The 20366-nt window shown below is 43.5% G+C and overlaps 2 protein-coding genes across 2 annotated transcripts in view; one reads left to right on the forward strand and one right to left on the reverse strand.

The window, feature by feature from the left end:
• The window catches only part of LOC146209862 (luciferin 4-monooxygenase-like), a 197043-nt gene that overhangs the window by 91601 nt on the left and 85076 nt on the right, over positions 1-20366 (forward strand). Inside the window, exon 3 of the mRNA XM_084604576.1 lies at positions 14462-14664. Coding sequence (XP_084460702.1) covers positions 14462-14664 — 203 coding nt within the window. The remainder of the gene's footprint in view (positions 1-14461; positions 14665-20366) is intronic.
• Positions 1205-4426, reverse strand: LOC146209863 (uncharacterized). The gene is made up of 3 exons (XM_084604603.1): positions 4073-4426; positions 3516-3598; positions 1205-1592 (listed from the first exon to the last, which is right to left on the reverse strand). The coding sequence occupies exons 1-3, from the start codon at positions 4224-4226 to the stop codon at positions 1470-1472; spliced, it is 360 nt and encodes a 119-aa protein (XP_084460729.1). The 5' UTR covers positions 4227-4426; the 3' UTR covers positions 1205-1469.

The following is a 20366-nucleotide window of genomic DNA, read 5'->3' on the forward strand; positions in this document are numbered from 1 at the left end:
GTGCTTCGGATGTTGTTATTGGCGGCCTCAAGTTTAGAGTAGAATTTGCAGTACTGCCTCGGTCAACGCATGATGTGATTCTTGGGATTGATTTTCTGCAAGAGAACAAGACACAATCGTGCCAGCGTTATCTGCAGCATTCGTGCGGGTTTTCTCTATTCGGAGCCAGTGCGAATCTTTTGAGGCTATAGTAGAACCTACTAGATTCACCTGCTCTAAAAAGAGTATCCTTGTGCCTCGTTGCATCATTCCCGTGACTAGAGGCCGCACTGAGCTGTGGACAGTGAACCACTCCGAAGAGCCAACTGTGTTGCCTCGGGGCCTAAAACTCGCCCGTTTCGAGGAAGGCATATCCGGTTCCGTCGCGGCGTTAAACAGCTCTGTCACTGAGAAGCAGGTGCGACCAGGCATGAATACACTGTAAAAACAAAAACACCTTATTAGGTGTTTTCGCATGTCTATAACTAACACCCATGCACCCTTGAAAAAAAGTGGCTTCAGAGTGCTAGTACACCCTCAACGATGGTGCTTCGGTTGGTCATAACACCCTTCTATGGGGCCAATGCACTGGGGTGTTTTCATCACCTTTATACCCTATTGCAGGGTGAAAGCAGTGGCATTGCACCCTTACACCCCTTGATAAAAATCAGTGCGGATAACGTCCATATATTGCATTTCCTAATTAGGAATTACTTTTGCCACTACACGTTCCTTAATGCTTTTCCTATGTACATATTTGCAATCAAGCTTAATGGTATTCCTTTTAACCACCTGTAATGCCAAATGAGCATGTAAAGAGATGCTGCATGCCATTATTTTGACATCTCGAATGGCCCATGCCAGTATGATTGTTTTTTCAAATTCACAGAGCATGTTACAAAAAAATGTCACACAGAAGGAAACTGGAAGTCTTTTATTCGGCATAGAAGGGTCAGGGTTCGGGCTAGTGGGTGCTCGGGTGCTGGTGGAGGGGGCAGGGGGGCACTTGTGTTCTGTTTCTTCATTGAGGCGCGCTATGGAACCTCATTTATTTAACAATACTGCCACTCTCCACCGAGAGCCTAGCAGACGGACAAAAACATGTTATGTGCGTAAATACCTAAAAAAAATGAAAAGCAAAACAGTTCCAACAAATGCAGACAACAAAGTATACAATTTTTTGCAAAAAACAGAACCGAACAATGCACACAACAGCATAGTGACATTTCTTAAAAAACAACAACAAAACTTTTAGTCGTATGCAACAATAATCGCAGTACACAATATTATTCCTATGCTTTGTCAGTGTCAACGCGTGCGCTTGCATAAAATTCGGCCTTAAGTGATGAAATAAAGCGTCGTGCAGCGCATCTTGGCTTCGACACGCAGACGCCCAAAAAGAGGTGCTCTATGAAGCAGCACAAATTGTCGGACCCCTTGTCATATGTCAGATTGAACAGCCAAAATCGACCCATTATTGGAACAATATCCTAAGTAGAGTCGATGACTCGAAGAAGCTTCCGCTGCTCAATGAAGGAAAAATGCTCTTCAGCTTCTTTGATGCTGCTCCCAGTATATCCGACGCACGGCGTGGCAGGCTTTTCTTCCTGTTCCTTGATAAAATTGTGAAAGAAGTGCATAACAGAGCAGCTGTATAAATATGCACTACATCTGGCAAAAAGCAAATTCAACGTATTTTCTACTCTATATTTAGAATACGCCAATGCCCCTTTAGTGTACAGCAATGTACTGGAAAAGGGCCCTATCGGAAACCACTGGTGGTTATCTCACAATTATCAATGCAGAGTATACTGTTATGGTTGGTTCAGGAGGCACAAAGCCAGCAGTCTGGTCAAGTCATAAATGAGAGCACATAAGGTCAACCCATTTTTATTCATGCAGCATGCTGCTGCATGGTAATTTTAGATTATGCAAGGTATTTTATCAAACAAAAATGGCTACACTCATCAAAAGCACCTGGGTTAGAGAACTTCTATGATGCCCCACGAACTTTGCATTTCACATGACCTGGAATGCTTATTGTGATAGTTAAAAATGTAAATAAACAATAAACAGCACTGTAGCACGGTGGTTACTACTAAAATATTAACAGCTGGCTCAATTGAAGGCTTCACACAAGGCCTACAGCATACCCTGCACTGGCCAAGTAGATACTGCAGAACCAAAAAAAAAAAAAAAACGTGGAAAGAGCATACTTAGTGATGGGGCACTACAAAAAAACAAAAAAACAAAGTGCATGTAATACATAACACATAATGCATTTCTGAACTTTTGCACGTCTTCTTGTGCTAAGTATGAACCAGCCAAGCCCTAGGTCATCGCAATGCTTCCTGAAGTGTTTACATTTAGGGTTTAGTAACAAGGAAAAAGTGTTCTCGCTGCTCTATGTGGCAGTTGTGAAAATTCATCACACATTATTCATTGAATGTGTACACTGGAGCTTTGAGTTGAGCGACAATTACGTGTAAAACAGCAGAGCATTACCAAACAACCAAACAGCAGAAGCTCTAAAAAATGTCAACACTGAAGCATGGCATGTTAAAACATTTTCCACGCATAGCACATTGTATGCACAGACATCCAGAACATCAGTGGTGAGCCTCAAGAGGCGGCAGGAAGCTCAAGTGTTCAAGAAGTTGTAATCGTTATAGCGGCAGGCAGTCTGAGCACTTTGAAATACTAAAGGTTCGAATACTAAAAATATGTTGACTAACTTGAAATGCAAAAATAACAATTTGGATTTATTGACAATGTTTACTATAAATGAGGATGTCTAATGACAGTGCCACATGGTTAATGCATGAAATGTTAGCATCTGTAGTTGAAGGCATTATATTTATACAGCATGAACCTTGAAATATAGCAGTATTTTCTCCCAACCAATGTGGTAAACCTAATCTCAGAAGAATTAAAATTATTACATCATTTCAAACTTGGCTAGCAAATTACAGCATTTTTTTAAAACAACTATTAAACTGCATTACCCACCTTCAGAAGCCTTTAGGATAAGACAATGTGGCAAATATTTCTTTTGAAGCAGTCTCAGATTATATATTCCAGACATTAGGAACATGTTAGGTACTAGCATGCATGAGCAGGTTGAGAGACCCCTTTCCAGTAAATGCTAAACCCCACCAAGCTGCCTGCAAGAGCCATCTGATAAAGCACTGCTGGTCCACTGCAGCAGAGTGCTTAGTCAAATAGCACACTGCACCAATCTTGACATTACCAGTGCTTCATCAGGTGACTCTTGTATGCAATACGACGTGGTAAGCATGTGATGGCAGGAGTCTCTTAAAAGTGCTTTTGATTGTACTTACAGTGCAAATAATCCTTTCACAGCAAAGAATTCACAGTTGTGATGAAAACTTGTGTAGTATTTCCATTTGAATTATGAATCACTAATACATATTACAAGTTAGACCGTAAACCATTTTAGAAACAAAGAAAATTCGCTAATAATGTCGGTTTCAAGTAGGCTTCCTGAATATTCAAATGACAAAGAGAAAACTTACAAATGATACAAACATAACATCCAGAGCTCCCGGCTGGTTCCCAATGTTTGCCAAGAGTTGCAGAATGCGTACTGTCTGTACATCTACAATAGAAAGAAGCAACACAACAATGGTGTACCTCCTTGCAGGTAAAAAGAGACAGCCGAGTTTTGAGGCGATAATTTATTGTCTAATTTAGGAAGACAAATAAACAAAATTGAAAATATGTAGAGGCACGCAAACTGAAAGCCAAACATCTGACAGCAAAAATCAGCAAAGCTTGTGAAGATTTGAATCAGGTATCACCTAATTCTCTGCAACTAGTTGAACAGATTCGAAAAGGCTGCACCATTACAATGGAGAAGGACAATAGGTAATTTAAATTCAGCTAATGCGAAAATTGTTATATATGAAGAAATGCACAGGCTAGTTATGGTTTTATGATTCTTTCTGATGCTCAGCCATGTTTTTAGTATATCTATAAGGCAATGCAAAATGGCAAAAATGTAGGCATTTAGCGAAAAACTGCCAATTAGATAGCACATGCAGCAAACAGAAGGAAACAGCTTAATACTTACGCTTCTTTCTCCTTTCACGCATTCCCTCAGAACATACTTCGAGCACCCGGGCAATGTCCTTTTTTCTTGCACGAATGGTGTCCTTCAAAACCAAGACAAGTGTCTTGCTAAGGCCAATTTCAACTGCCTCTTTGCCGTCCTTCTTGATCAGCATGTTGACGTCATGTAAGAACTGCAAGTTTGTGTGAATGGTAGCTATAAAGAATTCATTTTACTCAATGTTTCAAGTAACTGAATATTAAACATCATTGTACAAAAGCTAAGGCAATTGATGTCTTTGTACATATCTGAAAAAAAAAAATACTGACATTAGCAAACAGCAAATACAAATATTTACTAAGGTTAGAAAACTGCAAAAACCATCAGTATTTTGCCACTCATCGCCAAACTGCAAGCAATAATAAGGAAAGTCTAATATAAAAAATAACAAAGCAAAAATTATGATCCTCCTTCCCTCAACTTGGCACACGGCTGAATGACAATAAAATATGTAATATATCTCTAAACTAAGGGTCCCCGCTCCGCTTTAAAAAGTAGGCTTCAATTCTTAGAGACAATCTACAGACATGCATCGTTAGCATATGAAAGTCAAATTGTTTTCTGGGCCCTTTAAATCAGTAAACTGCTTTCAACACATACATTACAAATTTTTTAATAACAGTAAGTCACAAATTTGCCTGCAATATGCGCACTGTGATGAGCAAAGAAGGTAAACATATGCGACTAAGGCTATGATAACCGCTTCATATGTACATTTAAGCAAAAGACAAAACAAAGTAAACATCTGGTCAGAATCAAACTCTGTAATAGCAACATCCGGTACAATATTTGGCCACAGAATTCAAGCTGTCGACCTCTACTTGAATGCTGAGGCAGCAGTATGGAATATCTATTTATTCTAGTCTAAAGACACTACAAAAATCAAGTAATGCGGTCAAACAGTTATGTTGAAATGTGACCACAAAAATAATGAAAACTGGATGGTTTGAACCACATCAGCTGACGTAGCACGTGTACAAGTGCCTTAATTGAAGTCTTGCTGAAAATAAAATACGTACCTAAATGTTTCTTCGAGAGCAAAAGTAAACGCCATAACAAAAGCAGCATAATAAAAATGCAAATTCACACTCCATGCAACCGCAAAATATGGTCCCCGTAAAATGAAAAATGCTCCCGTTGTGATTAAAAAAGGCAAATCCAGACGCAGGGAAGTTAACATAGGCTGATGATAGCGGCATATAGTTTACGCAGTTTGGAATAAACTGTTATGCAACCAGGCCGGCCGACCAGCGCACTTCGATGCCGAGAGCACGAGCGCACAGGCGTGCCGCGCTGAACGGCCGCCGAGAACGAACATAGCCTCCTCGAACAAAAAGTTTAAACAGAAGGGCTGCGGGAGGACGCTCCGCGAGCAGCAGGACGGTGCACGCCTATGCTCCGAGTAAATAAAAAAAAAAGGGGGGGGAGGGGTCGCACCGCTCCGAGTGAAAGATGACGACGAAGCATGAAAGAGGTTTCAGGAGAGCGAGCGCGAAGTGTAAGAGATAAGGGAGGAGGGGGGAGGGGGGAGCCGAGAGTGCTAGGAGAATTAAGGTAGTACGCCAACATGACCTTACCGCACGAACGGAAACGGTAGAACAAAACCGAGTCGTTGCGAACTGAGCGCAAGTATCAAACTGTCAAGAAACGAAAATCGTTTCGTGAACCTCCTGCGTGTACAAAATGCAAGGAAACGTAGCACATACATTATTTCTGTTCAAGAAAGTTGAGACTGATGTTCTTGCGCGAAATCTGCGTAACTCGCCGCGACATCTACCACGTGTGCGATGTCATTTTGGCAGCCAGGTGAAAACAAGCGCGTGTCTCACGTTTTCATTTCAGCACATTCTGGAGCGTTCCGGCACAAAAAGACACAGAATGCAGCAATCCGGTAGGACACTGTTCCCACAAAGCGCAATATGCGTGAGAATAGGCTTACCTTCACAGACGATTGCGTCAGCCGCAAAGTACGCTGTCCGCCTTCGTATCACCGGCACGAAACCAACCAGTGCGATTTCAGCGCGAGTGCAATGTAGTCAGCGCATATACCTCTTAGTCACGCAGAAAACAAAAATTGTCCATGCCTTCTTCTTTCGAACATCTCAAACATAAAGCGCTGCAGCAGTCCTTCGGCCTGAGCAAAGCAAAAAGAAGTCCGGACACTTGCCGACACGATAAATGCCAGTTTGCGTTAAACGCCACATGTAGAAGGCACTTCACAAGTGTACACACTTCTGTAACACATATGCATGGGAAATGCAACACATTTCACGAGGGTACACAATCGAAGAAGCACATTCAGCATTCGCCGAAACGTGGTCGAAACGCACCCCACAATGCTAACGGCCATATTGTGAAATTTGAAAAGAGCGTTCGTAGCTACCGGCAGCCTCATGGCGGTGAAATTTTGTTTCAGTTTCTGTTTCATTTTTAGAAAGCACTCGTGTGTAATTTTAATTTTAGCGTTACTTTTGGTGCCTTATTTAGGTGTTGGGTTATATTAGCAGCGCCGCTTGTGTATAAAAGGCTACGAAGTTACGCAGCCATATACCCCCAGCATGTTAGGTGATATTGCTTGCCCGTAACACCCTAAGGCATATTCTCCAGCCAAAGCACCCCTTTGGCATGCAAGAGGTGATTTCCAATGGCACGAACACCCTAGACTCAGGGTGTAAGGGTGTTTTGAATCAGACAAATGCCCAAAAAGGTGTTTTTGTTTTTACAGTGTACCCAAGTTACGGCTATGATTAGTAAGTCTCTTTCTACAACTGAGCATCGTATTCTAGTGGAACTACTACTGAAACACGTGACAGTGTTCGACTTTGCCAAGGATGACTCAATGCCACTGCCTACCAGTCGTATTCATCACCCGATCAACACTGGGTCTGCACCTCCAATACGTCAGAAGCGCTATGGAGTCTTAGCAACTGAACGTTAGGTAATAGATGACCAAGTTCAAGACATGCTAAAGCGCGGCATTATTCGAGAGTCCTGTAGTTCTTGGGCAGCTCCAGTTATCCGTGTTAAAAAGAAAGATGGCACATGGAGGTTTTGTGTTGACTACCGCCGTTTAAATTCAGTCGCGAAGAAAGATGTCTACCCGCTTCCACGTATAGATGACGCAATTGACTGTCTGCACTCACCTTCGTGCTTTTCTTCTATTGACTTGAGATCCGGTTACTGGCAAATCTCCATGCATATTGCAGATAAAGAAAAAACGGCATTCGTAACACCAGACGGACTTTATGAATTTAACGTTATGCCTTTTGGATTATGTAATGCACCTGCCACATTCGAGCGGTTCATGGATACAATTCTACGTGGACTAAAGTGGCAAATTTGTTTGTTATTTGGACGACGTTGTATTTTTGGCAAAACATTTAGTGAGCACGACAGCCGTCAGGATATCGTACCTAATTGCATGGAACGAGCTGGTCTGTACTGAATGCAAAGAAATGTCATTTTGGCGATCGTGAAACAATTGTCCTCGGTCACTTAGTTGACAAAGAAGGTTCGACCAGATCCCAAGAAAATTGAAGCCGTCAAATGTTTTACCGTGCCCAAATCAGTAAAAGAGCTGCAGAGTTTTTTGGGGCTATGCTCGTACTTTCGACGCTTTATACCAAGGTTTGCAGACATCGCTTACCCACTTACGTGTCTACTGCATAAAAATGCACCATTCAATTGGACCAGCGAATGTGACTCAGCTTTCCGTCATCTGAAGTTTCTTTTGACCTCTGGCCCAATCCTCCGCCACTTCTGCCCATCAGCTCCAATTGAAGTACACATTGACGCAAGTGGTACCGGTATCGGCGCTGTACTTATACAACGCCATGAACGCGATCAGCATGTGATAGCGTATGCCAGCCGCTCGTTGAGTAAATGTGAAAGAAATTACACGGTTACGGAGCAAGAATGTCTAGCCGTTGTTTTCGCTGTGCAGCGCTTTCGTTCCTATCTGTACGGGAATGCTTTCACGATTGTGACCGACCACGATTCCCTTTGCTGGCTCGTGAGTCTTCGTGACCCCTGTGCGCGGCTCGCTCGATGGGCTTTACGCCTACAAGAGTTTAATTTTACTGTGGAGCATAAAAGCGGCCATAAACACTCAGATGCTGACTGTCTTTCGCGTTTGCCGCTTCAAACGACTGATAACGGCTCAGACAATTTAGATGAATATTTGGCTCCAATTTCACAAACCTTCAACGATCTCCGAGTTTTCCGAACCGAGCAACGCAAAGAGAAAACATTAACTTCACTGTTTGATTCCGCCAACGATCCTATGAAGAACACATTTAGCATTCGCGAAAGAGTGCTTTACAAGAAAAATTTCGTCTCTGGGGGAGCACGTATGCCTCTTGTCGTTCCGTAAAGCCTACGTATCACAGTTCTAGAAATAATGCATGATGACGCCACGTCTGGTCACCTGGGAGTAGCCCTAACACTCCACCGCACACAGCAGCGATTTTACTGGCCGAAGATGCGTTCAACGATCAAGCGATATGTAGCCAGCTGTGTGCAATGCCAGCGCATTAAGCTGTCGACTTCAAGCCCACATGAAAAACTGCAGCAAGTCATACCTCCAACAGCCCCGTTTGAGCAAGTTGGCATTGGCCTTCTTGGACCTTTCCCACGGTCCCCTAAAGGAAACCGATGGATTCTTGTGTGCGTTGATTATTTAACACGCTACTGTGAGACAGCCGCGATACCATCCGCTACTGCGTCTGAAGTATCAAATTTCTTACTTCGACTCGTCATTCTTCGGCACGGCCCTCCTGCAGTCATCATTAGTGACCGTGGACGCCAATTCACAGCGGACATTGTCGAAGAACTTCTTCGCTTCAGCGCCTGCTGTTTTCGCCACTCCACGCCATATCATCCCCAAACGAACGGTGTGATAGAACGAACTAATAGGACGCTTACCACCATGTTGGTTATGTACGTCGCTGCAGACCATAAGGACTGGGATGGCGTTCTACCGTTCATTACGCATGCATATAACACAGCGCAACATGAGACAACAGGCTACAGTCCCTTCTACCTTCTCTATGCTCGCACGCCTCGCTGTGCCCTCGACACCATACTGCCATTTTTCATTCATGACGAACCTTCTCTTGCTACCAACTCTGCAGAGCTGAAGAAGCCCGCCAGCTGGCCAGAGTTGGAATTTTATGTTCACAAGAACGTTCTAAGAACCGCTACGTCGCCCGACACCAACAAGTTTCCTATGCTCCTGGTGACTATGTGTGGTTGTGGACACCTCTCCGTAAGCGTGGTATTTGTCAAAAACTGTTGTCACACTACACCGGACCGCTTGTTGTGTTAGAACGCATCAGTGACCTGAATTACGTCCTAGCACGCATAACGGCGAATGGTCGACGGTCACGGCAGTCTCAGGTGGTGCATGCAGCCCGCCTCAAGCGATTTCATTCGAGAGGTTCTCTGTAACTCGCCCGATGGGCTTCGTCTGCGAGGGGGGAAATGTCACGCGCCTTCGTAGCACGTCGACGGAAGATGAAGAAGAACGGTCGGGTAGATCGGTGAAGAAAGAAGAAGAGCAAGGGCAGAAGGACGTGTGTACGCTTCGCCGCAGTCCTGTTTGGACCGATCCCTGTAAATAAACCCCCCCCCCCCGCGTGTGTACAAAGCACGTAACAATATATATATATATATATCTATTGTAGCGGCATTCACGCAATGCGCGCAGTTAGTATTTTAGTTGGCAATACCAAAACAATTTTTTATTACTACGCTTTTTTTTTGCTATCAGCAACATTTCCTGCATGAAGGTTGCAGTGGCAAGCGAAGCCTCGCCGTCAAGATAATCGCTATAAAAATACCGCCTCCGCCCTTCATTCTTGAAGAACGCCGGTTCATATCGCCATATTGACTTAGTCCTACGAAGACATGTAAGCAGATGGCAGACAGGCAAACGTCCCATTGTAGATGCGAGCTTTAGTCACACCCATCAGTAATGCGCTTTGAGTCCGCATTTAGAAGATAGAAGCTGCAACAACAGTGGGTGATGCAATAAATTCTTTGAATGTTCGCTTACACGTGATATGGATCAAATATTTCATGTCTTACTCATCCTGGTTCAGAGACATGAGCCGTCGAGCAAATGATCTCCTTTTATTGTTGTCGTTCACGTGAAAGAGGTATTCTTCATGCATGTAGATGTTCATTGCGCAATAAAGTTATTGTCAGGAACAAGTTTTCGTCCATAAATCGTGCAGGTACTTCTTAAAAGTGAATTATTTGTCCCATTTATTTTAGGTTCTAATTCATGAAAGCTTATATGTTAAGCATAGCAAAACGCACTCATTTCACAAACATGTTGGATTCGAGCATCCAAGATGGGTGAGGGCAGCCACTGAATTTTGCTATGTATGCTGATATTTTAAGGGCCTCAGCTGGTGCGCTCTACTTTGAACATTGGGTTCCTTCTTAGGAATAACCGTAAGGAGCCCTCAGCCAAAAACATTTCTTTTGGCCACGATTTCGCATGGGCCTGTGGTGCATTGCATTTGTCGCTGCAATTGGGGAATGAAGCTTCCGCAGTGAACACCCTCGCGGGAAGCAAATAACTGAAATTTTAAGCCAGAAACGAGGGAATTGTATTTCGTGTACTATCCTACGCATCATCCTATTCAGAGATAAGTGTACGAGGCATACTCAGCTACCAAGAAAGGGCGAGGCACAAATGAACTATTAAGGTTTATTTACTGATAGTCTGTTACTTCCATAGCAAAGACTATAGCGGAAACGAGGTTGTCCGCGGGACTCGCTTGATAAAAGAGAGTGAATAATGTCCAATATCGTGAAGTACATTCACGCGGAGGAAATACCATTTGGAAGCATGCGAACACGAAAAGTGTAGCATAACATGTTCTTGTGGCACTCGGCTATCACTGTGGCGTTTCCAGTGCGCGTAAAAGCTTACTTACACATCTAATAGTCATGTTTGAACGTTCACTTTGCACGATAGCAAGGACTTCCATTTAATAAAGCAGCTAATGCATTACTTCGTTCAATTGCTACAAAGAATATTTCTTGTGAGAAGTCGAAGAAACTCATTAATGTATACGCATCTGTCAAACGGCAAACGGGTGTTCGTCTACAAAGATTCCCTAACGCTACTTAATATACCCCGTCATGAATTGTTGAACCATGGTAGTGTCAAAATTGCCCATGTCAGAAATGTGACACTGCGGAGGCTCTACGTGTTTATTCTTATTCACGATTTATTTGCAAGCATAGACAGTTGTCAGTTGCACCTCAGTAATCTGCGATTTGCTGATGAATGCCTTGCTAAGCAACTCGGGAGATGAACTGCAAATAATGATTGATGACCTAGACAGGAAAAGTAGAAAGGTAGGCTTGAAAATCAATATGCAGAAGACTAAGGTAATGTTCAACAGCCTCGCGAAGGAAGAGCAGTTTACATTAGGTGGCGAAATACTGGAAGTAGGAGGCGAATATGTCTACTTAGGACAGGTAGTAACCGCAGATCCGGACCATAAAAAGGAAATACCAAGAAGAATAAGATTAGAATGGAGCTGATTTGGCAAGCACTCTCAGATTATGACTAGCAGCTTACCGGTATTGCTAAAGAGGAAAGTATATAACAGTTGCATCTTACCTGTACTGACCTATGGCGCTGAAACGTGGAGGCTAACCAAGAGAGTTCTACTTAAGTTGAGGACTACCCAGAGGGCTATGGAACGAAACATGGTAGGGGTAACATTAGGAGATAGGAAGAGTGCAGAGTGGGTCAGAGAAATAACCCAAGTTACCGACATTCTAGTGGAAATTAAGAAGAAGAAATGGACATGGGCAAGACATATAGTGCGAAGAGAGGATAACCGATGGTCGCTGAGGGTAACAAACTGGATTCCAAGGGAAGGAAAGCGTAGCAGGGAGCGGCAGAAAGTTAGGTGGGCGAATGAGATTAAGAAGTTCGCAGGGGTGAAGTGGATGCAGCTAGCACAGAACCGGGTTAAGTGGAGAAATATGGGAGAGGCCTTCGCCCTGCAGTGGGTATTGTCAGGCTGATGATGATTATTATTATTATTATTATTATTATTATTATTATTATTATTATTGTTATTATTATTATTATTATTATTATTATTATTATTATTATTATTATTATTATTATTATTATTATTATTATTATTATTATTATTATTATTATTATTATTATTATTATTATTATTATTATGATGATAGACAGTTAATGATGTAAATAGGCGGGTGCAAACTGAACGAGGCACAAAGACAAAGAAGACTCAGTACGTCCCGTGTCCTGTGTCTTCTTTTTCTTTGTCCTTCGTTCAAATTGGGCCCACGTATTTGCATCATCAACAGCCTTCAACTAGCATGACGTTCCATTCCATTGAAGCATAGACAGGCATATCACAAAATTTCGAAATCTCATTATGGAGTCTATAACATCTAATAATATATAAACTTAGAAACTGCCCCTATGCTTCTTCCTCACCCGCTTACAACTTACAGGGTTGAGAGAACACTGATTGAGTAAGACAGAGTATTTCCGGACAATCTGTACCAGTAACTATAGGGTTCGCGGCGCAGCTCAGGAGAATGTCCCGCGAGGCCAATCGACGCCGTACATCTGGTGCTCCGCGGAGAGGCCACAAACACGTCTGCTCTCGGCGAGCGAGGAAAGAAGATTCCCCGTTTTTTAGTTCCTCTCGGGATACGTGAGACGGACAGTAAACACTCGTGCCTCCTGCTGGCTACTGTACGCAGCACGCATGGAGCGGCTCATAGCCCATTAACATCGTCATTTATTTTGCGGATAAAGCTATCGATGTCCTTGCTAACACCTACATGTGTTTTTCTGAGGTTAAGGAAAGCCTCAGTGGCTTCCCCGAGAGTCTTATGATTATGAAAAAACAACTCTGTATCATCAAAGAATGGTACGCATTCACAGGCACTGCAATGATTTTCTATGTTTATTTCACGATTTACAAAGAATTCGCATGCTTAGAAAGTATAATGTAGATTCAAAGGCTAGTCTGGAATCTGGTACGAAATAACGGAATCTCGCATACAACATCCTTTTGGCAACAAATAGTGGCAGCAGTTTACATTAGGTAGTGAGACATTGGTAGTAGTAGGCGAATATGTCTACTTAGGGCAGTCAGTAACCGTAGGACCATGAAAGGAAAATAACATTGGATGGAGCGCATTTCGCAAATACTCGCAGATTATGACTAGCAGCGGGCTATGGAACGAAAAATGGTAGACGTAACGTTAAGAGATAGGAAGCGTGCAGAGTGGGTGAGAGAAATAACCCAAGTTGCTGACATTCTAGTGGAAATCAAGAAGACGAAATGGGTATGGGCAGGACATGTAGTGTGGAGTGAGGATAACCGATGGTCGGTTAGGGTATCAAATTGGATTACAAGGGGAGAAAAGTGTAGCAGGTGTCAGAAAGTTAGGTGGGCGGATGAGATTAAGAAGTTCGCCGAGGTCAAGTGGATTCCATAGCACAGGACCGGGTTAATTGGAGAGGCTTTGATCCTGCAGTGGGTATAATAGTCCGACTGAATATGATGATGATGTTGATGCTAAATAAACAGTTTTGTACGTTTTACATTGCATTTCTTTTTCCCTTTGAAACCTTCCTGCTTGCTCTAACTGCAGCTCTCATTTTACTAGGATAATTCGGAGGAGAGATTACCGTTACGTCATACTTGGCTCCCACTGTCTTAAAGCGATGCGATAAAGCATGTACATATGGCATGAGAGCAATATTCCTTCTTTCTTCAGCTTCTTTCGTCTGTGTTGAACGTTTTATATTCTGGCTTACCTATACCTTTGGGCTTGGGCTACAAAACTACTGAGCATTTTATGAACACAGGATTTTTTAGCAAACATAACAATACAATATGTAACAATTCCGGATCTCAGAAGTTTCGAACGAAACTTTTGTTCTCTATAACTTTACTTCCTTAACTTAACTTTAACTTTACTTTCTTCTCTTTAACTTTCTACTTTTCTTTAAACACGCAAACTATGAATTCCAAGAAAAAAAGGCACGCACGGAGCAAAATATACGGTTCGGGCTGCGCAGAATGAATTTGTATGAACTGACGCAACCCCACATCACTAAATCAAGGTAGTCATGTCATTATGAATAATTTAAATGGACACATTTTAAAGCCGAAACGTCAGGCAGAAGGGGATTGAAAATGATAGCGCTTATTATTCACGTACCGATGATAAAAACAATTACAGCCCTCAAAGCCGATGAAAAGAAACTCTACGGTAACTTGCGCTTACGCTTCGAGTAGCTTTAAGCACTAATGCTTCCTGCAGGGCTTATTCTGTATGGACCGGGTGGAGGGCTTCCACTGCGTTCGGGATTTCGAAGAGGAAGACGCGAGGTCTTTCGAGGAGCCTTTCATCGATGATGCTAAGATGCACGTCACCCTCTACACTTACACTTCAGGTACCACAGGCCTGCCGAAAGGAGTTGAGATCAGCGTTTACGCGCTCATCGCTTCGGCGGAGTTGTGCAGGTAAGGAACTCTTACCCATAGTACCAGATGGTAAAACATAATGAAAATTGACGTGTGGTCAGAAACTCCTGCTAGGACAATTATATTCAATGAGGGAATGAAGCAGGCCTCCCGCCCACGTCATCGGTATTCCTAGATTTTCTTGTCAATGACTAAAATGCTCGAAGTTAGAGGGCGCCGCTAGTTACTCACTGCAATTTCAATTAACATGGTCTGCCCTGTCCCCCACTGCACAATTGTGTTTAAGCGGGTGATCGGGTAATCAGAACCTTTCAGGGATAAAAACCAGGGTGATCAGGTGGCCGGTGGAATGAGAGCAAAAATAAAGAACCAGGAAAAAGCATCTCACATTATCCCAGGTAATATGCAATTGTAGAGGAAACTTCTGTATTAGGAATACAGCGCTACAGAAAGCGCGCAATGCGAAGACCACGCCACGAATGCATGGAAAAGCGGGCCGACTTTGCTGTGACGAAAGCGCCGTGCTGATGAGGGCGCTAGCAGCAACACTTAGGGTGCAACAGAACAACAACGGAGAAGAAGGTTGGTTGTTTTGGTATGCCCATACACCAGAGGACCAATTGGCACATGCATAGTAAGCAAAGTACATATAACAATCACATTTTGCATCACCGCCTGTTTATTGCTTTTTTTATCTATCTTTCACTGCCTGCACCCGTTTTCATGTTCACAACTTTTTGTTTTCTTTTTTTTTTTCACCGTATGCTGAGGTGTTGTGTGTATTGAGAGGCTGACACTCATCAAGCATCCGTGCCTTTTTGTCATCCTCTTAGACAGACCTGTACACTTGTATGTAGTCTGCCTGAAATGAACTTTTAAACTTTCAACATATCTGGGTTTTAGGGACAATGGCAGGTAATAAAAGTATGGCTAGGGGCAGCCTATTTATGCAGCAGACAAATGAAAACTGGAAAATAGAGATATAGTTAAATGTCTCAGTGAGACATCACACAGTTTGAGGACGGAGCCGAGATAGTCTAATTGGGGATATGAATGGACGCATTGAGAATCTGGAGGGATGCACCGACGGCAACGGTAACTTAATGCGAGAAATCTGTGAGCAGTTTAACCTAGTTAATGTGAATAGAGAAAGTAAATGCGAAGGCAAGTTTACGTGGGAATTCTGACGGCGGCAAACGACCATTGATTACTGCTTGATGTCACCAGGAATCTAAAATAAGCTCGCGAGGATGGAAATAGGTAAGGAAGGCGCATACAGCCTGGGAAGTGACCATAAACGCATTACCTGCAGATAGGACACCTAGTCAAAAAGAAAAATCAGGAATCACAAAGAGTCAATTTAACCGACAAAAAACTAGACGTAATAACGTCGGGCATTGAAGAAACAAAAGAGAAATACCCCATGGAGGATTGCCATTATAACACGTTAACACAACGCATCCCTACGAAAATTCGAGAAGAAAAAGACTCATATTGGTCGAAGAGCAGAAGACCGCCTCGAAACTGGTGAAATAGTGGAACAGGCAATTGGACGAAGACGGATGGCTTCCAGAAAACGCAGAGGAGCTACCAAAGCGTCGCTATAACAAGAGGAAACAAACGGAAAATGGGTATCCTATCGACAAAAGAAACTGAAAGTACATATTCTGGTGCAAAATAAAATAAAACAGCAAACCGATCGCTGGATGACCGAAGTACGCGACTCAACTAAAGAGGCGGCAAATAAATTATAGAACCATATAAGCTGCCCGGGTAAGAGAAATTATAGGAATGAGGAACAAATTCGGGACGCTGAGGAAAAATGTCTAGAGGGGAATGTCGCCATAGGATATATTAGCATTAGTAATTGCCGAATCGTGCGCGATGACGGGGTGAGACAGCATGAAGGAAAGAAAACTAAATCGATAAAATCTTAAATGCAAGACGGAAACAAACTTCCCTTCGTGCATATAGCAGTAAAGATGGATGAAAGTCCAATCAGGCTAATTAATAGGCTTGGCCCAAAATCAAGGACACGTTGTTAAAAGCACTGGGAACAGTGGCATTAAATAAAGGAATTCCAGACAGCGGCGAGCGACTGAGTAGGATTGATTTATTTTATAAAGGAAACGGAGACAGGAAGAACATTAAATCATTTAGACATGATCCCGATAAAGGCCGTTACGTATAGGCTGGCAATGCAGGCTATAAGTTTAAAAATCGTGGAAAGGGTATAAAGTAATAATGTAGCCAACGAACTGCAGAATGGGTTAGAAAGTAGTAGGCGTCTAAATGATAGCATTTTCGCAATAACCTAATGCATAAATACAGCGAGGGCGGACAACAGACGGCTGTATTTAGCCTTTCTGGACATAAGTGGCGCGTACGACAGTGTAAAGAGGGAACTTCTGGCAATATAGCCGAATCTGAAGGCATCTTTAAAGAAGTAATTGAATTACTAAAGCAAATATACAGAGATTACAAAGTTGAGATTGTATAGGACTAGTTAGGAAGTACTTATACTGTCGAGGTATGAAAAGTGCTAAGGCAAGGATGTCCGCTGTCACCGCTGTTGTTCGTGATTTGTATGAAGAATATGGAAAAGAGTCTGCAAATAAGCAACCTGTATAGGTTGCTTCTTCTTATACCTGTATTATACCTGTATTCTGTATAGGTGGAACAGACGTAGATTAAGCGCTTCCGAGATTAATGCACGCGGACGACATTGTTCTATTAGCCAATACACTGAAAGATTTATAAGCATCGGTTAATACATTTTGATTCGAGGGAGACGCAATACGTTTTCCCGTCAGTGCAGTTAGGTCGGGTCTGATGGTATTGAACGATTTCAATGATAAAAGCTTAAATACAAGGGTGTGATATGCAAAAACTGGCAGAATATATATATATATATATATATATATATATATATATATATATATATATATATATATATATATATATATATATATTGTCACGCGCCTTCGTAGAACGTCGACGGAAGATGAAAAAGAGCGGTCGGGTAGATCGGTGAAGCAGAAGAGCAAGGGCAGAGGAACGCTTGTACGCTTCGCTGCAGTCCTCTTTGTACAGATCCCTGTAAATAAACCCCCCGTGCGTACAAAGTACGTAACATCTTGGTGAGAGGTGCTTGGGTAGCGACCACGGAGCGTTTCATCTACCGAAGAAGTCGTAGACTTGCTGGCCTACCACCAATGCCATCAGACATGGCTGAAGACAGCAGTACCGAGCAGCCAGGACCATCCACGGCGAACAACTGGCCCCATTATCGAGAGCCGCGTACTTTTTCCGGAAAACCTGAGGAGGACGTTGATGAGTGGTTGAAGCACTACGAAAGAGTGAGTAAATACAATCACTGGACCGCCGCTACTAAGCTGGCTAATGTGGTGTTCTTCCTTGCCGCCACTGCCTTCGACTGGTTCGATAATCACGAGGATTCATTAAGTACATGGGCTATCTTTACCAGTGAAATCAAGAAAAATTTTGGAGATGAACCTGCAAAGAAGAAGCGCGCTGAACAAACTTTGTTTCACCGGGCACAAGTACCCGGAGAAACTTGTACTGCATATATCGAAGCTATCTTAAAGCTATGCAGACTCGTCAACCCCACTATGCTTGAAGAAGACAAAGTCGGTCACCTCCTGAAAGGAATAGCGGAAGACGTAAATAATTTTCTTATTAGCAAAGAGAACCTGAGCACCACCGCTGATGTTATAAAGCATTGTAGAACATTTGAGGCTTTCAAGCTGCGACGAATTACACCTAAATTCGGAAGACTGGCCAATGTCACCTCTGTAGCCAGTGTTGAAGCCTGTCCTTCAGTTTCCATGGCTGATATGATACGAGAGATTGTACGCGAGGAATTGTCAAGATCTAGGGACGCCATCTGTAGTGAAGAATATGTGCGGCAGAGTTGTGCACCGCAGGCAAATGTTGCCGCCCTGTCCACTCCGTGGGTTCAACCTAGCGGCGCTTTGCATATGGACGATCAGCGCAGCTATACTCAACGTTATGACCACCAGCCGATGGAAAAGAGGCCCGCCTACTCTGAAAATGTGGTTCGTCCGCAGCGAGAGCCTCGCTACAACCAACGTCGCGACTTTGTTAGTGAGGACTCATATGCTGATCGCTGGCGCCCTCAACCTGTGTGCTACAGGTGTGGCATTGCGGGGCATATCGCTAGATACTGCCGCCGTCGTTTTCCAACTGTACAAGATTACCGACCCCACGCGAACATTCACGGACGGCTGCACACTGAACAACAACGATCCCCGACTATGCCTACCGGGGACTCACACCATTCGACACATTTGCGGAATTCATCTCCTGCATCTGATCGTAGTGTGACGCCGCCACCCCAGCGTCCGCGCAGGTCACCTTCCCCTCGACGTCGTTCTACCCCTCCGCCTCCGCGAAACTAGGGGGCGCGGCCGATGGAGGTGAGGCCGCCGGCGAGTCGATGACGTCCATACCTCTGCCCGTGTTTATGTTAAAGAACAAATTGGAAATGTTTGTTGATGGTGTGAAAACAATGGCTCTTGTGAACACTGGTGCTACAGTATCTGTTATGAGTTTGAGTTTTAAGAACCGTTTAGGTAGAAAAGTAATGTTCAGTGGTCACCGTGGAGTGTTATTCCGTGGTGTCGGTGGTGAACCTTTAGTTCCTCTTGGTGTGTGTGCTTCGGATGTTGTTATTGGCGGCCTCAAGTTTAGAGTAGAATTTGCAGTACTGCCTCAGTCTACGCATGACGTGATACTTGGGATTGATTTTCTGCAAGAGTGTGGTGCAACTTTAGACTGTGGTACGGGAGAGATTGCTTTGAATCCTTCACTACTTTCGGTTCTTGTGGATGACTCGACACCTGAATGTGGAGCATTTGCTGTGGGAGAAGACACAATTGTGCCAGCGTTATCTGCAGCATTCGTGCGGGTTTTCTCTATACGCAACCAGTGCGAATCTTTTGAGGCTATAGTAGAACCTACAAGATTCACCTGCTCTAAGAAGAGTATTCTTGTGCCTCGTTGCGTCATTCCCGTGACTAAAGGCCGCACTCAGCTATGGACAGTGAACCACTCCGAAGAGCCAACTGTGTTGCCTCGGGGCCTGAAACTCGCCTGTTTCGAGGAAGGCATATCCGGTTCCGTCGCGGCGTTAAACAGCTCTGTCACTGAGCAGCAGGTGCGACCAGGCATGGAGACTCAAGTTACGGCTATGATTAGTAAGTCTCTTTCTACAACTGAGCGTCGTATTCTAGTGGAACTACTACTGAAACACGTGACAGTGTTCGACTTTGCCAAGGATGACTCAATGCCACTGCCTACCAGTCGTATTCATCACACGATCAACACAGGGTCCGCCCCTCCAATACGTCAGAAGCCCTATCGAGTCTCAGCAACTGAACGTAAGATAATAGATGAGGAAGGTAAAGACATGCTAAAGCGCGGCATTATTCGAGAGTCCTGTAGTCCCTGGGCAGCTCCAGTTATCCTTGTTAAAAAGAAAGATGGCACATGGAGGTTTTGTGTTGACTACCGCCGTTTAAATTCAATCACAAAGAAAGATGTCTACCCGCTTCCACGTATAGATGACGCAATTGACTGTCTGCACTCAGCTTCATACTTTTCCTCTATTGACTTGAGATCCGGTTACTGGCAAATCCCCATGCACATTGCAGACAAAGAAAAAACGGCATTCGTAACACCAGACGGACTTTACGAAT

Source organism: Amblyomma maculatum, chromosome 1, assembly GCF_055883805.1.
Source record: "Amblyomma maculatum isolate TAMU_Amacu chromosome 1, ASM5588380v1, whole genome shotgun sequence".
Lineage (NCBI taxonomy): Eukaryota > Metazoa > Arthropoda > Arachnida > Ixodida > Ixodidae > Amblyomma > Amblyomma maculatum.

Excerpts from the sequence above, each read along its gene's own strand:
- LOC146209863 (XM_084604603.1), bottom strand. The coding sequence starts at position 4,226 with ATGCTGATCAAGAAGGACGGCAAAGAGGCAGTTGAAATTGGCCTTAGC. Across the intron at positions 3,599-4,072 it reads GCGTGAAAGGAGAAAGAAGC|ATGTACAGACAGTACGCATT; the intron begins GTAAGTATTAAG and ends TTTCTATTGTAG. Across the intron at positions 1,593-3,515 it reads ATGTTATGTTTGTATCATTT|GAACAGGAAGAAAAGCCTGC; the intron begins GTAAGTTTTCTC and ends AATTTTATCAAG.